The sequence below is a fragment of the Equus caballus genome, chromosome 22 (assembly GCF_041296265.1).
Source record: "Equus caballus isolate H_3958 breed thoroughbred chromosome 22, TB-T2T, whole genome shotgun sequence".
In the NCBI taxonomy this organism is placed as follows: domain Eukaryota; kingdom Metazoa; phylum Chordata; class Mammalia; order Perissodactyla; family Equidae; genus Equus; species Equus caballus.
This window is the reverse complement of record NC_091705.1, coordinates 24002793-24021910: the sequence shown is the minus strand read 5'-3', so window position 1 is coordinate 24021910 and position 19118 is coordinate 24002793. Positions and strand designations below refer to the sequence as shown.

Sequence of the window (19118 nt, the reverse complement as noted above, 5' to 3'; positions counted from 1 at the left end):
ACAGACATTTCAGCAAAGAAGATATATGGATGACAAATAAGCACATGAAAAGTTGCTCAACAATAATTTGTCACTAGAAATATGTAAATTAAAATCACAATGAGAGGCCGGCCCGGTGGCACAGCGCTTAAGTTCACACGTTCCACTTCAGCAGCCCAGGGTTCGCCGGTTCAGATCTCAGGTGCAGACATGGCACCACTTGGCAAGCCATGTTGTGGCAGGCATCCCACATACAAAGTAGAGGAAGAGGGGCACAGATGTTAGCTCAGGGCCTGTCTTCCTCAGCAAAAAAAAGGAGGATTGGTAGCAGATGTTAGCTCAGGTCTAATGTTCCTCAAAAAAAGAAATCACGAGATGCTATTATGCACCTGTTAGAATGGCTAAAATTAAAAAGATTAAGCATAGCAAGTGTTAGGATGTGGAGTGACTGGGAACTCTCATATAATGCTGATGGGAATATAAAATGATAACAACCACCTTGGAGAAGAGCTTGGCAGTTTAGCTTATACACCTACCACACGACCCAGCCATTTCACTGCTTCACTTATTCACAGCAATTTTATTTGTAATAGCCAAAACCAGAAACAACCCAAATGTCCATCAGTAGATGAGTAGATAAACCAATTTTGGTATAGCCATATAATATAATGCTACTCAGAACTAAAAGGGAATGAACTGATATACAGAACAATATGGATGAATCTTAAAATTACAATGAATGAAAAAGACAAAAAACAGACTGACTCTATTTATATATAAAGCCCGAGGAAATGCAAACTCATCTATAGTGACAGAAAGTAGATCAGTGGTTTCCTAGGGATGTGAGAGGCTAGAGGCAGGATTACAAAGGACATGAGGACACTTGGGTTGATGGACATGTTCACTATCTGGATTGTGGTTATGGTTTCATGGTGTACATATATGTCAAAATCTCAAATTGTGTTTGTCAATTATAGATTTTATACACACACACACACACACTATACGTAAATACATGTACATAACATTCTTTAAAAAAAGGCAGCTATAGCAGTGGTTGGAAGAACAGGCTTTGGAGTCTGGCTGCCTCAGTTGACTACTACCCCAGCACCACCTGGCATGGGACCCCCAGCAGGCTACTTCAACCACCTGGGGCCTCAGTTCCCTCCTCTGCGAAAGGGGACTAATATCAGGACATGCCTCAGAGGATGATATTGAAGATTAAATGGACTACAACACAGAAGCGTCTGGAACATGGCATGCATTCCATGGATGGTGATCAGCACCCTGCTCAGCAGAGGAAACAGGCTTGGAATTGGAGGGGGTGGGGTATATAGGCAACTGTTGTTTTTGTTTGCTTTGCATCCCTTACCGTGGGAAATTGCTCTTTCCTCATCACTCATTCCGAATGATCCTTGTGGGGCTGGAATTCACAGTATCCAATACCCTTGGAGTATGCAGCCCGTATTAGTACTCTGTCCCTCTGGATCTAGTGACTGGTCCAAGATGTGCAAACAGCAACCAAGCTGGGCACATCAGAGACTTTTCCTGGGATTCATCTACGCGGAATATACTGAACTAGGGAGGGAGGTGTCTTTTTCCTCTGGGTTTCCAAAATGGCTAATGTAAGCCTGGAACGATCTGTGCCGTGCCCTCCCCACTGCCCCCATAGGGAAGGAGACTGTTGATAATGGGACAGAGTGGGCGAGAGAAGCACAGTGGAGAACGGGAGAATCCTAAGGATGTCCTTTGAGTCCCTGGAACCATCTAGACCTGAAGCCAAACCACTCCTTTTCTTGACGACTTACGCGACAATCAATTCCCCTTGGGGCTTAAGCCAATTTGACCTTTGTTTCTACTGCTCACAATTGAAGGAGTTCCATGACAGACAGGTCAAGTGAGTTGGCAGTAAAATATAAGAGCTGGGAATCTAAAACCAGGCCTCACCGCTCCCAAAGCTCACACTTGATCGCCGTTTCCTACTTGTGGGACCGGGGGCAAATGCCTGTGATTCAGCATGGAGGGGCCGAGCAGACGGCAGAGGCTGCGACCTGCAGCAGGCAGGGGAACAGCAGTGGCCTGAGCCCTAGAAAGCCTGACGTGAGACTGAGCTTGGAGGGAAACCACTCAGCTCAACCATTTGGGGAAGCTGTCTCACCTCAGACCCCTAACATTTGCAAGAGCTTCAAGAGACATGACAACAGGACAACGGCATATTTATTTACAACTGGACCAAAAAAAGGCATACAGGCATTTTTTAATTAAAAATAATAATGATGATGATTAAAAAAGTCAGAAAAATCGATGATGTTTGAACCTTTTATGAGTTCATTTCCCTACTCCCCCCAAAAAAGAGAATCTCTTAGGGAAAAAATCCAAGATTTGAATGAACGAAAGACTCCATCATCGTACTCTACTGCTTGGGTTCCCTTTTCTCCAACCTGATTCTTGGTGGACCCCGCCTGGTGCTGCAGAGTCACTGTGAGGCAAGGTTGAGAAGTTCACTGGTTTAACTGGCAGAGCTGGTAGGGGCTGCTGGGAGAGTCTGGGGGGTGAAGGGGGTGGGGTGTGTTCCTAGCTTAACCAGCATCCTGAGCTTTGTCTTGTGGTGGGAGTTCCAAAGGCGCTGCAGCAAGGGTGAGTGGCTGTTACTTAAACCCTGACCCCAGGGTGGGTTTGGTCTCTTGCAACTTAAGAGCAAATGTTTGTGACATGCACCGGTAGGCAAGGGGTTGGGAAGAGCGGGCGTTGATGGCGGAGCCAGGCCTGCCACATTAGCTCCCTCTTTCTAACTTGGGCTCCTTACCTACTCCTGGGAATTGGGGAAAGAATTGCGGAACTTACCTTCCATCCTCCTTCTCAGAAGCAGTTTTCTGGGTGTCCCCAAAAGGAGGTAAGAACTCAGATGGGAGGTGGAGATGGAGGGGATGGGTCTGGCTAAAAGAGCTGTGTATGGGCACTGAGGCTGGCGGATGTCAGGGAAAGTAATGACTCTTGCCAGCCACCTAAAGGAGGGGATCTGAGGTCTCCAGGCCTTGCTCTGCCCTGGAAGTGGGGGAGGAGAGGGCCCGCCACGAGCAGCAACCCACCGAGGAAAGGGTTGGGGAGCAATCCTGAGGGGTGAGGACCCTCAGCGCACAGACACTTGGCTTGGCGCTGGAAATACTTGGCCCAGATCCAGGGTTTCTTGGCACGAAAACAGTTCACTGCTAGTCTCTTCTCTGGTCCAGCAAACTCCCACTGCTCTGAGCAGGCGTGATTCCTGCTGTCCTGGGGCACTTGGCCCCCAGTACTTCCAGGGGCTTTCCTTGTAGCAACCAAGACTTGGGCTCGCTCCCAGTGACAGGATGACTTGGAGGCAGCCCTGGGAGGAGGCTGGGGAGGAAAGAGGGGAGGCAAGGGGCTGGTAGAGGCTGGTTGGCACTGAGGATGCATGTCCGGGCTGGAGCTGTGCTTTGTTGTGGCATCAATGGTGAGGATGGGCGGTGAGAGGCTTGGAAACCTCACTGAAGCCCCAGAAGGCCCGGTGTTTCCTCTTCCAGTTAGTCGTGGGGTGGCCAACAGCCCTGAGGAACTGAGGTGGAGACAGTGACCAAAACCCAGTGTCTTGGTGGATTTATCCATCCTGGATCCATTTCTTAAAAAAACTAAGGAAAAAAACCCCAAACCAAAATAAACCTGAATAAACAGGTCCGAGAGTTCCTGCTGGAGGGAACTTTTTTAGCACTGAAGAAAAAGCAACCCACAAAAAATCTCATCCCCCACAGAACTGGAATAAGATGATGAAGAAAAATGCAAGATGTATCTACAGGCCCTCCCACCCATCACACAGCCCCAGGATCCAGGAACACTGTGCCAGGAGTTACATTCCAAATGAGCAGGAGTATTTTATTTTACGTGCCTGCAGTTCCCCACGCAGAGTGGCTTCCTGTCTGTGGACGGAGTGGGCCTGGCCATGGTCCACTCCCATCAGTCTATCTTTACAGCAGCGTAGATCTTGCGGACAAACATGTAGGCTGCATAGAAGCCGATGGTGCCCGTAAGGAGCCAGAAGGACAGGACCATGAGGGCCGTGTAGCCAAAGTAGAGGAGAGAGGGAATGAACTCGACGATGTCCAGCTGGGGCACGAGCAAGGGAGAGAAGAGAGGGGTAGATGCTTAGCGCCAGCCTGCCATGGCCAACTGAGTCCCCCCACCCCGCAAACTGATCTTGTGGTGAAGCTGAGCCTGGCAAGGGGAAGGGCTTGCTCCAGGTGGGGCTCAGAGCCACGGTGAGTCTTCATTGGTACCAGGGCCTGCACATCATCTTGGATGCTCACAACCACCTATGGTAGGTTATTAACCCATTTTAGGGGAGTGAAACAACACCCAGCCAGGAAGTAAAAGGAGCTGGGATTTGAACCTGGGGCTAGGGGGCTGGGAGTCCAAGGCCCAACTCCACTGAGCCAGGCCACTTCTCGTGGGGGTAGGGGTCTTCCTGGGGAAGGGCCTGGAGGTTCACTGGGAGACAGGTGTGACATCAGGGGCCAGAGCCAGAATGCCACAGGGAGGAACAGTCACAACTCTGTCACTTCTTCACCTTCCCCAGTCCCCAGAAGAGCAAAGGGATACTCCTGGATGGCTGGAGGAGCAGTCAGGGAGTCGGGGAGAGGAGAGAGGCATCTAGAGCTCCCAGCTTAAGAACCAGAGCGCCACCACGAGCCTGCCTCAGCCTACAGTCCTCTGCCCTCAAGAACACTTCTGCCACCTTTGTTAACATCTTTCGGGGAGTTCTATCTTGGAGCATTCTGGACTCCTTTGTAGAGTCAGAGGCCTGGGCAGGGATTCTAGGATCTGTGCCAGGGTGCTATTTGCCAGGCCAAGTGGAACTAATCCGGAAGCATGGCATCAAGACCTGCCCAGCACACCAGGGCCCGAGTTGGGGCTGTTCTAGGGCTCATGGGCTGATGCGGTCACCAAATTCCAGAAGCCCAGAAGAACAATAAAGGTTAGTGTTTGAGACTCTCTCCCTAAGGCCAAATATCCTCAAACTGGGGATGAAGGCCACATTTTCACGCTCAAACCCCCATCTTGCCTTATAAGCTTTCTCATGGCTTATAGGTGAGATGGGGTGATGGTGACGGGGTGGGGGGGGGGGAGTAGGGGACAGAGTAGGGGTAAATACTCCTGTGGTAAAACCAGGAAAGGGACGAGGCAAAAAGGCAGCACTGGGAAGGCCCATAGAGTTTAGACAGGCCGAGGCTGCCACTTTACAGACAAGGCTCTGCGGCCAGAAGAGATCTTTAGGGCAGAGAAGGAAGACTGGGGCAGAGGGAGGAAGGACAGGAGGCTGTGGCGTGCCCCCGGGGGCAGTGTTGGAGGCTACGATAGCTTGGCTTTGTTTGCCCAACACTGCTTTCTGTCTTCCTTCTTCCAGGTGTCTTGGGGCACCCACTCCCTACTCCGTGGTCCTGTTGGGGCTGTCAGTCCTAGTGCAAAACCTAAGCTAGTCAATCAGAATACACCATCCTACTGGACCTGAGGAACGGTGAGCGACGGCATGTAACCCTGGCCATGGAGTGTCTTCCCTGGGAGTGATAATATGACGGCAGAGGAAAGACATTCTTTTAGCTCTAGGACCTTGAAGCTGAGAAAATGAGGACACTAGGGCTGCCACTGGCCATCTTTCTACTTTGTGGAAAGATCCTGCCTGCAGACTGAAGCCAAGAAAACACACACAGAGCTGAGGCGTGGACAGAGATGCTGACGTCATTTGAGGTGCTGGCTCTGACGGTGCCTGAAGCTAGAACTCCAACTTCTTAAACTTTTTAGTTATATTAGCCAATACATTCTCCTTTTGCTTAAGCCAGATGGAACTGGGTTCTGGTCATTTTCCACTCACAAGAATTCTGATTAGGATGGGCTGTGGAGGAGGGAAATTAGATTTTTTCTTGATGATTCCAGGAATAAGACTACAGTCTGAAGATGAGAGCTGGGGGAGGCAGATCTCAGTCTGAATCAAGGAAGACCTTGATAGTAACAGAGCCATCCAAAGAGAATGCAAGTGTCTGCTGTCACTGCGCGTGCTAAAGCAGGGGTCAGCAAAGCTTTTCTCAAAGGGCCAGACTATAAACTGTTCAGGTTTTACAGGCTAATATGGCCTCCGTTCAAAACAATTAAACTCTGCCATTGTAGTGTGAAAGCAGCCATAGAAAATATGTACATGAACAGGCATGGCTATGTTCTAACAAAACCCTATTTACAGAAACAGGCTCGCTGGCCCTGGGCTACAGTTGGCTGACCCGTGAGCTAGATGATCACTTGTCACTGTTGGAGAAAAGGGGGCACAGTTAGCACACTGGAAGCAGGGGTGGAGCACCGCACCAAATGATCCTTACAGTCCTTTCCAACCTGACATATTTGGGAAAGGGCATTCCAAGCTTCAACCAACTGACACAGGACTCCAGTTTGGAGACCCAAAGTACAGCGAGTGAGACCCAGTCTTCAGTGCTAGCCTCAGAGGTGGGAGGTCCAGAGAGAGACCCCACACTCCTCTCAATGGCCCATCCGGTTTATGTGTCATGCATGAATCTACCAAAACTGCTATGAGGACCTGGCTGTATTCTTGGTAATGCCATTCTGTGGGGACAGTGAGCTCTGTGAGTGTACTTGAGTTCCTCAATTTGGATGATAAAGTCTATTGCAGCATTTTCTGCTTTTATCTTTATCAACTCTCCTCATCTACTTTCTTTATTCTTTCATTTTATTGTTTGTTTTTTCCAGCTTTTTGAGGTGAATACTGTATTATCAGTCTCTCTTACTTCCTATTAAAAGCACTGTCAGGTGACATATTTCCTTTAAGTTCTGCTTTGACTGTGTCTCTCAGGTTTTGCATACAATATTCTCAGTGTCATTTATCCTGAAGCTTTTCGCTTCCAAACATATAGAGCAGAGATTCTCTCTTTCCTAAAAAGATGCATGTTCTAGAGCAGAAACAGTTCTAGAATTGCTTTGGTCTTCCCCATTCCTGTTGGGAAAGCAAGATTCAGACACATGGGCTTCCCCCCAGCACCCTCCTCTCCACCGTCCTGCCCCAAAAGGGCTAGGGGGCCCCTGCATGCAGGGTGGTACCTTGTTAACAAAGTAAAAGATGGCATAAACCAGGACGTAGAATGCAGATCCCCCCGAGACCAGGAAGTTCCTCCACCACCAGCGGTAATCCTGAGGAGGAGACAAAGAAGAGTCATTGCCATCTCCAGGCAGAACCTCTTCCTGCCAAGCTTTGCCGTTGCCTGAGGAACTGAAGATTCTGGGTGAACACAGTAACATTTGGGGTGGTGGGAATGTTTTATATCTTGACTGTGATGGTGGTTACACAACTGTATGCATTTCTAAAAACTCAAAGAACTGTAAACTAAAAAGGGTGAACTTCACTGTTTAAAATTATACCCCAATCTAAAAACATCAACAATAAAAGAACAGTACTAACAACTACTAACGTTTCTTGAGCAAATGCATACCATGTGCCAGCCAGCATTCTAAGTGCTACAAATGAATCAGCTCAATCTCATCCTCGTAGCAGCCCTCTGAGTTAGGTCCCAGTGCTATCCCTGTCACACGAGGAAGAGAGGAAGGCAGCGAGGTAAGCAACTGCCCAAGATCCAGAGCTACTGAGAGAGGAGCCAGGGTTTCAGCCCAGGCCATTTGTCCCAGAGCACTTGTTCTGCTCACTCTCCTAAGAGTTAGTCCCCAGGGGGAGGGCAGGTCACTCAATCTGCATCAGCTGTTGGGGAAACCACTACTCGAGTAGACTTAGTATTGACAAATCTACTGTCCCTTTCATCAAATCGAGGTGACTTCTCCACACAATTATGCTGTAAGGTAGGGATCATTAACTCCAGTCTAAAGTTGAATAAATGGAGGCTAGGAGAGGCGAAGTGACATACTTGCCCAAGACCTCACGGCCAGAAGAGGGGGGACCACATCGGAAATGCAGACAGCCTCACTGACCCGTTCAATGCTCCCCCCACCCACAACTCCTGGGCCCATTTCCCTCACCTCTGCACACAGCTGGAAGTACACCATGACGATGCTGATTTGTGAACAGGACACCACCAGGATGATGAAGACGAGGAACAGGAAGCCAAAGAGGTAATAGAACTGATTTTCCCAGATGGCCTGTGGACACACCACAGCTGGCCTTCAGCTAGCCTGCCTCCACTCAGTGGCCCCTTCCCCTGCCACACCCTGCCACCAGGGCAGGAATGGAGATAGCATCATGACACCATTGGGGTCTGTGGGCCTGGCATGTGGCTCTGACTGGTCCCTTATCCCTGGAGCAGAGGGTGAGCCAGGCTGTTCTTAGGGAGGGGCTGAGGTATGGCTGACCCTGTGATGGGGGGGCCCCAGCCTGAACTCAGCAGCTTGTGGAAAATAATGAACGGCTCTGAAGAGCCCTCCTGCCAATTTTACCCTGGCACCCCTGGGACAGGAGTAACCATCACAAAAACAGTTACAATTTAACAAACAGTTTCTGAACCTCAAGCACTGCACCTTTTATAGACATTAGTGCAATCCAGCCTCACAATAACCCTGAGAATTATGGATCATTCCCCCTGCTTTCCTGAGACTTCTGAGTAACTAGACAGGTAAAGATGTGCCCGAAATCAAAGCAGATGCCACAATGATAATGGTGGTGACTGACCGCAGTAATACCGAAGTGGCTTCTATTTACTGGACCCTTGCCACACACCAGACCCCAGACACATGGCATATCTCATGTAACCATCCAAGATGTCCTGAGGGGCGAGACTGGTATCTCATTTCAAGGTGAAGCATGGGAGCTCCAAGAGGTTACACGGCCCACCTGAAACTTCACAGGCTTAGGAGGCAGAGCACCTAAGAGGAGGGGGAGGGGTCAGACTAACGTGGGAGAAGGCTGGCTGTGTGAGGGGCGGGGGAGCAGGCGGCGGCACTCACACTGAAGATGAAGAACAGCTCGATGAACATGGCGCCGAAGGGCAGGATCCCAGCCATGAGAATGCTGCGGCAGGAGGGAGGGTAACGACGTGAGGAGACCTAGGTCATTGGAAGCCCCAGGTTCCCCCCCAAGCCAGAGCGAACGCAAGTGCTTACACAGCTGAGCTGTCTCCTTCTTTGGGTATGCTTTTGTACCATTACGGCCTCTAGAGAGGCAGGCAGGGTGGGCACCCTTCTCCCCATTTTATAGATGGGGAAACTCAGGTAGAGAGGTGGGGTGACTTGCATGAGGTCTGAGTGGTGGTCTTAACTTGTCTTACCGCATCTTTCCACTCTTCCCCTCCCCTGTCCTGGTTCCTAGGTCAACACCTAGTCTGGCTACAACTTGGTCCTCTGCATCTTACAGCATAGCTAAGCTCTCATGAAGTCTACTAGAGTCAGCCGGAGCTGGAGAACACCAGTCACAGCACCCCCGGTGGGAGGGCATCTCTTCCACATCCTCCTAAGGAGATGGCTCAGGGCACTGTTGGCCTCGCCCACTCCAGAACTCCCCGGCCTTGCCCGTGCTGGAGACTCACCCCACAAATCGGTTCATGTACCACCGCTGTTCAGGGATCTGCCGGGGAATCTGGTTGGTGCGCACAGGGTTGTCATATGGCTGCTTGCGGAAGCCGAAGTAGTAGCCCAGGTAGACGAGGGGCAGGGAGATCCCAAACCACATGCACAGCAGGGCCACCATGGTGGGGAAGGGCACCTGTGGACACAGCGCCATGAGGCTCCTCAAGGCCTGATGCCCAGGCTGGGGGCTGGGTAGGAAAGAGGGGGGCCTTCTGGGATCCAGGGAAGGAGGGGCACAGCAGGGCCACCACGGTGGGGAAGGTCCTGCACACACACCCTCCACAGGGCTCCTGGCCAGAACACCTTGGGGCTGACCCAGTCCTGGGGAAGAGCCGAGGGCAGATGGAGGGCCATTTGAGCTATGAAGTGAAGAAGGAACCACAGCACCCCGGGCGAGCCTGTCATCCCGGGAGGAAGAGGGAAAGAAGGCGGAGGAGGAGACTGAGAACAGGAAGGGCAGAAGAAAAGGCCAGAACCAAGGAAAATGATGCATAGTATGTTAAGTGAAGAAAGAAGAGAAAAGACAAAACTGCACAGATAGTGTGTCCCCAATTTTGTTAAAATAAAACATCACCATATACTACTAAGTGAAACATGCAGGTTATAAAACCATATGTATAGGATTCCATTTTAATAACACCACCCCAATATTTATATGTATACGTGCCTAGAGAGGCCCATGCCAACAAGTGAACAGCACTCCCTCGGATGGGGTATGGAGGAGGAGAACTGACTTTTCGGTTTCTTCTTTATCCTTTTCTGTACAGCATTAGGTTTTACAAGAATCATGCAAAATGGAAGAAATGATTTAATATATGTAAAGCTTAGAATAGTACTTATTCCAAAGTAAGCACCATATAAATGTTTGCTACTATAATTTTATAACTTTTAAATTATACATCATTCCATTTTAAACCTATCTTAAAAAAGTAAAAAAGACTGTAAAAATATAGAGTAAAGATCTACATAGTATTTATGTCTGGGTGACTGGATTATGGGTTATTTCTGATTTCTTTCTTAACTTCTCTGGACTTTCCACAAGTTCTACAATGAGTGTTTACAATGAGCAGTTGGCGATGGAAGGAAAAATGTTGAAAGAGAGAAGGAACACAGGTATAAAAAAGAGGAAGTCAGAGGAAGAGCACGGCTGTCTGTCCTGACGGTGGCTTCCTGGACTGCCGCAAAGAACCCAGGCCTCCAGCCACACTTGAAGCCTCGCCCAAGGACCTTTAGTGGGCACCTGCAGGTGGAGGGGAGGCAGCTCCAGGCAGGCCCTGCCTCTGCTGTAGCGCTGCTAACTGATCAAGACCCCATCTCCCAACCCCAACTGAGGTCACAAGCCTACTCGATGAGTCCTGGGCAGCTGCTAGCAATGACTGAGGCTGGCAGGATCCCTGCTCTGAGGATAGGGCAACCCGCAGGGGCTGGTGCTGGCGGGCTGGGACACTAGCAGGGGAGCCTTGTTTGGGGATATTGACCTAACAAATCCACACCAGGCAGCCTTCCCTTGGTGGAGACAAAGGAAAATTCCCCAGCTGGCCCCTGGACTATGGAAACCTCCCTATGGGGAAGTGAGCTTTGGCCAGCTGTCTGAAGGAGCTCATGGGAAGGCCAGGGTCAGGGCAGACGGATGGGCAGGGCTGAGGAAACCCCAGCTGGCCCTCAGCCCCCAGGGCTGGAAACAGAACTCTGGGGACTCAGAAAAGGGAAGGGAACAGCAGGAAGTGACCTGCAGGAGTGAGACTGAGCACAGCTGGCCCTCCCTTGCTGGGGAGGGGCTGGAAGCGTGGGGGAGGGCACTTACCGCTCCTGATGAGTGCTTTCCCCAGATGAAGCAATTCAATATGAAGCAGATGCCAAACACCACGCCAGGGTACAGCGTCGCCGTCTGGAAGCGAGAGACCAGGTTGGGAAGCTGTATCTAGGCAGCTCCCATCTGTCCCAGGGGGGCTCCCAGATCAGAGGTCTTCAACCCCTCCTTGTCCTTCAGGACTCAGCTCAAGGACCATCTCTTCTAGAGCTTTCCCAGCCCCCAGACTGGGCAAGCCTCCTGCTGTTCTCTGTCCTTTTATACCCCTGAACTGCCCCTTCCTTGCCCTCGGCTCAGTTTGTTAATTACGTATTGTTGTTACCTGGTCAATGTCTGCCCACCCCCCAAGACTGTAAGCTCCTTGGGAGGAGTGCGCCTTCTGTTCACTGATGTACTTCAAACACTTAGAACACAGTAGCTGCTCAATAAACATTTGCTGACTAGGAATGAATGAATAAAACTTGTATAAAACATAGAAGTCTGGGCCTCGACCCAAACTGCTCAGAGTGGTGGTTAAGCTTTAATTGGCTCTCAGAAGTGCCTTCTTAGCGCAGTAGGCAGCGCGTCAGTCTCATAATTGGCTCTCAGGGGCAGCAGGTACTGGCCTCTATATGCATCATCTCACATAGTCCTCTCTACAGGCCTAGAGGAGAAGGACTACCATTACCCCCTTTTAAAGAAGAGGACACTGAGGCCCAGCAATGTTAAACACACCCCCAACTCACAGAGTCAGTGAAGGGTGGAGCGGAGGTTAAACCCAGGCAGACTGAGTCCAGAGCTCAGGCTCCTGACTCCCTGCGGTGTATTCTATCCAATCAGAATCTTTTGGGCTGGGGCCCAGACGCGTGGAACCAAAGCCACAGACCTACAGTGGAGTCTCCTTCACCACGTGGCTGCCTGAGACCCCCTGCAATCTGGCACTCAACCTCTGCTGTCAGTTTCACCTTTGGCCCGTAGCCTCCCACATCCAATAACTGGCCACCATTCTGCACATCCCCGTCCCTGGGCCTTTACATGGGTAGAGTAATCCCATCTCAGGTGTCCGCCTCCTGAGTGCTAACACTGTACCAAGGCCTTCCATGCAGGCTCTTGCTTGCTCTGGGAGGGGGCTCAGGGCTCCGGGCTCCCTGGGAGGCAGGGTTCACTCCTAGGAGTCCTCTGGTTTCTACAGTCTTTTCTGTTGCCAAGAACTGTCCTCAACACCAGGAGGAGAGAGAAGGGCAGGAGCTGTCCTCAGTGAAGAGAAACAGGGGCACCAAAGTCTGAAAAACAGGCCAACGGTGATGTGGGCCCTGGCCCCTCCTGCCCTGACAGGCAGTTCCGCCTTTCTTCTGTTGGGCAGGGCCTGCGGATCAGGTTTTGACCTCAAACTTTGATACCTGGGCCTGGTGCCTAAATCCTGTTATTCTGAATCCCCTATTTCTTCTCTTGCTTGAGCCATCGGCCAACAGAGGCTAAAATCACCTAAATTCAATGCCCTCATTTTACGGACGCGGCATTCAGGCCCTCAGAGGTCCCACTGCCATGTGGGTAAGAGCCCAATGCTCCTGGCCCTCGGGCGGGTGCTCTTCCTGCTCCATCGTGCTGCCACTCAGCCTCCGGGCTAAAATTCCCCCCAGGGCCTGCTCATGGTGCTCCTGAGGAGCCCAAGAAACAGCTTCTCAGCTCCCTGCCAACAGAGGGAGGAGGTATGAAGAGACTTACACAGAAGGCTCCTTTCTTCCACCGATGGCCTTTCAGTGTGCGGTATAGACGGCCGGCAGAAAATCCACCAAACACCCTGTGGGGAAACGGCAGGGATCCACAGTAAGGAGACCTGTTAGGTGGAGTGTGGGCAGCTTGTGCCAACCCCCGGGAGCCCACTCAGACACACCTACCCCATGAACATGAAGAGGAAGCAGGCCGTGGTCATGAGGGCTCCCCGGCTGGAGGGTGACAGCATCCCAAGCATGGCCACGACTGTGGAGGGAGGGAGAGAGGGAAGGAAAGAAAGAGTCAGGGGGGCTGATGGCCAGGCTGCCAGCCCATGTCGGCTGACAGGGCCCAAGGCAGAAGAGGCTCCCTTCTCCCTTGGCCCTCTAAACAGCATGCTCCCTCCCTCTCTACAGGACACCAGGTCTTAGCTGGGGTTCCGAGGGGTGTAGCAGCCACTGGGCCTTGGCTGGCTGCATCCTAACTGCAGCTTCCAGCCCACAGAGTGCTTGCAACCAGCCAGGCACCAAGCTGAGAGCATTATGAATGCCAGCTCACTGAATCTGCCTTATCAACCCTGTGAGGAGGAGGTTAGTTGTCCCATTTCTCAGATGAGGAAACTGAGGCTCACAGAGGTTAAGTGACTTGTCCAAGGTCATAAAGCTTGGAGGCATGAAGCAAAGATACAAATTTAGGCAGATGAGTTTCTAGGAGATTAGGTCCTCAAAGTTCACGTCATAAGAAAAAAAAATTGTAACTAAACTTACTGTGGTACGCATTTTGCAATATATACATATACCAAATCATCAAATTGTATACAAACTAAGACAAAGTGTTAAATGTCAGTAAAAAAAAAATGGTTAAAATGGTAAAAAAAAATTTTATTTTGGCAGATTGACTTCAGAACTGTCTGTAACTACTACATATGAGATTTTGGGGGTTGTTTTCTTAGAAAAAGACCCGATTCCACTCTTAACCCTGGTACTGACTTGGGTGGATCATTTAAGGCCTAACTGTGAAAGGAGGCCGATCTCAGAGCACTGATGAGCGGCTTCACTGTGGACGTGGTGGGTGACCAACAGTGCTGGCAAGTTCCAAGGAGGACCGAATCACTAGGGCCTGGGGCTGAGAGGACTCAGCCCTCCCGCTGGGATGGACAGCTGTTTCGCCCAGAGATGCTGACACGCTCCCCCTTCTCTGGGGGAGGGAAGCCCACCCTTTTCTCAGATTCAGGCCTGTGCTGCTCTGGCGACAGGCCCCCACACCCAGCCCCACGAGGCCCACTCACAGATGACAATGAGGATCATACAGAAGAGCTGAATGCCTGAGCCCAGCAGGGAGCTGAGGATCATGGGGTACTGGGGGGGTCTGAAGACATCACCGTGCACAAGCTTCCACCCAGACTCTTCCATGGTGTCTTCCTGCAGCAAAGAGCCAGAGAGTGAGGCTGCTTCTTAGGCTCTGGAGGAGGCAGCTTCTGCAAGGACCACCCCCAAGGACCCATGCCCCCTAATTAGGGCTGAGGGTTCCTCAGGTATCACCCAGCTCCACTCTGACATGGGAGTGTAAGTGACAGGAGAAAGTGCTTCCCAGAGAACTGTCACACGGGGAAAGGAGGAGGGTACAAACATGAGACTTAAAAGGGAAATCTCCTCCCTGAATTCCACAGACATCATGCCTAGAATAACATAACCATCAACACATTGAAAAGTTACCTTGACAGTTGTTGGGTGGTCAGATTTAGAAGTTTTTTTTTTTTTTTTTTTTTACTGATTATGAAAGTAATATGTGCTCTTGTGTCACAAAAACAAAGCCAAAAAACTTTCTGGTACATGGCATGATATTCAAATGAACAAAAAGTAATAAATGTTTATCATGGAAAATGTTTTAAAAATCCTAAAAGACTGAACAACAAAAGACATCAAACTCATAAACACTCAAAGATTAAAACAAAACCCAGAAAGATACAGAAAATAAAAAAGTGACTTATACTCCCCTCACTTAACGATGCCACTATTTTGATATATTTCCTTTAATCTTTTTGTATGTATATGCACATATGTACATATAATTTTTAAACAATGGAATCGGGATCAGACTGTATTTACTGCGTACTTTCTTATTTTCAGTTGATGTTTGATTGTGAGCATTTCCTCATGCCAATAAATACTCTTTGCAATTACTATTTTAATGTCTGTGCAATTTTTTATTGTACAGCTATACCATAAAATAACTAATCCATTATTATCAGATATCACATTATCTTCAGTTTATCTAAATAATAAATAAAACTGCAATAAATGTTTCTAGACCAAGTCTTTTGTTTTTGATGCTTCCTCAGGAAAATTCTAGAAGAATTACCTGGTCAAAGCAAGTTAACTATTTTACAGTTCATGATATATACAGCCAATTAATCACTTTTCAGAAAACTATCAATTTTCGCTTGCATGCATGGCATGGAAAGGCACTTATCTCACATTAACCTCGCCAATAATTAGTACTATATGAAAAAATAAAAATCTGTGCTAATTTGAAGGTCCAAAATTGTCTTCTCATGATTGTTTGAATCTGCATTTGGGGGGTTATCCTTGAGGTAAAAACAGTCTTTCACATGTTTACTAGCCATATATAGTTCTCTGTCTATACATTTTTTGTTCATTATCACATTAGAGATTTTAGTTTGTTTTTTTAAAGAGATTTTATACCAATTCTTATGACTGTATCATATTTTTTCAAGTTTGTTGCAAATATTGTTTTGTCATTTCACTTTCCTGTTTTGTTTATGTATTTGGACAGGCAGAACAGTTTCTAAATTTTTAATGTCAAATCCATCAAATTTTCTGTGATTTTTCCCATCACTTTTATGCTTAGAAATTAGAAAGCCTGTCCCCATCATTTTGGGTCGGTAAATATTCTTTTCCATTTCAGTATTGAGGTTTACTCTATGAAAGATCACCCCCTGGGCCCCCCCACACACCCGGGTCTGGCAGGCCTGGAGCCTGCTGCTAGACTGCTCTCGCTCTCCAAGTCCATCCCTCCCCAGCCAAGACCTCGTACAATGTCATCCTCCTTGTTATAGTTGGCAATGTCCTTCCGGAGAGTCCGAATGATAATCATACTCAGGATGCCTGAAACAGACAGGGGTGCAGAGGAGGAAGAGTCATCAGCACTGCCAACCAAGTCTTCCGTGTTGCATGCCTGCCTGGGCTTGGGGTTTCACTGTGTGATGGCTGGCATGCATGGCTTTCTCCAGTGGGAAGTGGCTATGCAGCCACGTCAGGTCCTCTCAAGGGCATAGCTCCACCCTATCTACTCAGGGAGGGGCGCATGGAGGGTCACTCCCCTGGTTGGGGGAGAGCTGCTGGGATGGGTGCTTTTTATTCCAGGGAGAACAGCATCCCAGCTGCTCCATGGTCTGGTCCTACCAGCATCTCGAGCCTCACCTCCTCCCAGGCTCACCTCTCACTCCAGCTCTGGTTATTTCCTGCTTTTGTTATCAGTTCACAGTCTCATCTCTCTCTCGTCTCCAGGCCTATACCCAGACTATTCCCTTTGCTGGAATGCCCCAATCTGCCCTGACTCCTACACACGTTTCAAGACTCACCCCAGGCATCTTCGCCTCTCAACATCCCAAAGAGTTCAGAGGACCCCCACTTGTATTTCCACAGCACCCTTTCCCTCTCCAGGCAGCAAAGTGTAGAGCTTAAGACAATGAGTTGTATGACTTGAGCTAACTTAACATTTTCAGGCTTGGCTCATGGGACTTCAAGGATCAAGATGTTTATAAAGTGCTTACTAGCACAGCAGCTGGCCCCTTGGTAAATGTTTAATAAACAGTAGCTAGCATTATCTTTACTTCTCACATGGTATTGAAGCGATCGCTGTCATGCCACCTCTGCCCACTACCCTCCCACCTGCTCACCACCCTGTCACCATCTGGCTTCCTCACCAAACGTGTCCTGCTGCAGGGCCATGGCCCTTGCTGGGTCAGTCTTTCCTCGGGTCTCCCTCCTCATTTAGAGAGGTCTTTTCTAAAGCAGGCCTCACTCTTCCCTCAACAGCTGTGTATTTGGTCACCCCGTGTATGTGCTTCATAGCACTTATCACTACCTGGAACTCAACTACTTCTCTGCTTTTCTGTTTCTCTCCCACCACCAGAATAGACTCTGTGAGGGCAGAGACTGGGTTGGATTTATGCAACACTGTATCCCCAGCATCTGGCATAGTGCCAGCACAGAATGAACAAGAACAAAATCTGGTTGAATGAATGTGTGCATGAAGAGATGTATCCATCTGCCCTTAGGGAGCTGTCCAGAGCAGAGGCTGAGTCTTGTTCACCTTTGTATACCTGATACCTAGCACTGAGCCCTGATGTCTGTTTTTGACCCACGCTTGGCCCCAAGAACACCCTAGAAGTCCCCCTCAGGTGACGTGATGCCTCAGCCTCTCATCCCTCACTGCCTTGTCCTCTCCTCCCTCCAACCCACAGATCTCTCACCTGACAGGAAGAAGACAACGACGACAGAGTTAATGATAGAAAACCAGTGGATCTGCACATCACTCATGGTCAGGTAAGTGTCCCAGCGAGAGGCCCATTTGATGTCACTTTCCTGGCGGAGGGGCAGGAAGTACTTAGAGTCAGGCCTCCTGCTAGACAACTCCTGCCCAGACCAGACCCCTCCTCCCCTGCTGTGGGCCCCCGGCCCTTCTCACCTCCCAGTGTACAGAGTAGGTGAAGTACAGCTGATTCTCCTTGGTAGGGTCAATTTCCTGGGGCGAGGAGTTGGTACCCTCAGGTAGGGTGCATGAACTCTTCTCATCGGCTTTGAGGTCTGTGAGAGACAGAGACTCAGTCTGTTCCTGTGGGAGCCAGTGCTACTACCCAAGGGCTGTTCTTGGGGGTGCCTTCAGAGACTGCCTGAGGGGGCAGCAAGCTGCTTGGACCCAGAGTCTGAGTGGAGGCTGGGACAACAGCTGGCAACAATAGTTTTAAAATTATGCTGCCCAGAGCCCTGACCGCCCAAAGGGTCTTAGGGGTTGCAGAGAGGCAGATGTGGAGTGGGGCTGTCTGAGTCCTTCACTTAGTCAATCAATCTTCCTTCACTCAATCCAAACATTCATGTACTGATTCAATCAGTCTCATTTAACACGAAAAACAACACTGACTCATTCTATGATATGTTTACTCATTCACCGAGTCCCCAGAGTCCTGGCACTTTACTAATTCAATCATTCATTTACTCATTTGTTCATCCTGTTATCTGTCTGTTCATTCAACCAACAAGTATCTTATAAACACCTGCTATGTGCCAGGTACTGTGCCAGAGAGAAAATGGTGAGAAAAGGAGACAGAGTCTCTAACTTCAAAGAGCCAGTGCAGGAGCAGATGATGTCAAAATAGTCACACATAATAAACCTACAGCTGTGCTCATGACACTCACAGGAGAGGCAGTATGCTGCTCTGAAAGTACAGGATCTATGAGACTTCTGCGGGTGATTTTGTTTGAAAACTATGTTCCACAGCTTAAAAAAAAAACCCAGAAACCCACCACCACTGTGGACAAAAGGCCAGGTTTGTTAAGTGGAAGCACATCCTGTGGTGAGCAGGGGCTGAGAGGTGAGGCAAAGCTGGACCAGGTCCTAGCAGGCCCCAAGGACTGGTGCTGGGCTCTCAAATTCCCACACCACTGCCGACTCTGGGCCAATCTTAGTCTATGTCAATCCTTCACACAGCGAAAGAGACACATGAAGCTGGCTACCCGACAGCTCTTCTCTGTACCCCTGCCCCTTGTTCTCAACCCAGGGTGAGCTGGCAGGTTCTTATGAGAGGCCTAACCAAGCCCCAAGTTGCTGTTTGGTCTTGGCCAAGTCACCAACCGCTCTGAGCCTCTGGTGCCTCATCTATAATTACCACATACCTCTGGGGGTTGCCAGGAGGTGGTAAACTGGTAAGGTGCCAGGCCAGGACACAAGGGATGTCAGCACTCCCCTCACCTCCCACCTTCTTTGATGGGAATGCAGTGACCCCGCCTTAGCTGGGCCTATACGCCACACCAGGGCC

The 19118-nt window shown here is 49.6% G+C and overlaps 1 protein-coding gene across 4 annotated transcripts in view; it reads right to left on the bottom strand.

Moving 5' to 3' along the window:
• Positions 1-2178: 2178 nt before the first annotated feature.
• TM9SF4 (transmembrane 9 superfamily member 4) overlaps positions 2179-19118 on the bottom strand; it is a 53101-nt gene continuing 36161 nt past the window's right edge. For all 4 annotated transcript variants that reach the window (XM_023626302.2, XM_023626303.2, XM_070248018.1 and 1 more), the window contains exons 7-18: positions 17771-17889; positions 17556-17667; positions 16115-16185; positions 14346-14478; positions 13243-13324; positions 13070-13145; positions 11360-11443; positions 9516-9691; positions 8938-9001; positions 8017-8136; positions 7090-7179; positions 2179-4098 (exon numbers count right to left, since the gene is read on the bottom strand). In XM_023626302.2, coding sequence (XP_023482070.1) covers positions 3949-4098; positions 7090-7179; positions 8017-8136; positions 8938-9001; positions 9516-9691; positions 11360-11443; positions 13070-13145; positions 13243-13324; positions 14346-14478; positions 16115-16185; positions 17556-17667; positions 17771-17889 — 1277 coding nt within the window. In that variant the 3' untranslated portion in view covers positions 2179-3948. The remainder of the gene's footprint in view (positions 4099-7089; positions 7180-8016; positions 8137-8937; positions 9002-9515; positions 9692-11359; positions 11444-13069; positions 13146-13242; positions 13325-14345; positions 14479-16114; positions 16186-17555; positions 17668-17770; positions 17890-19118) is intronic.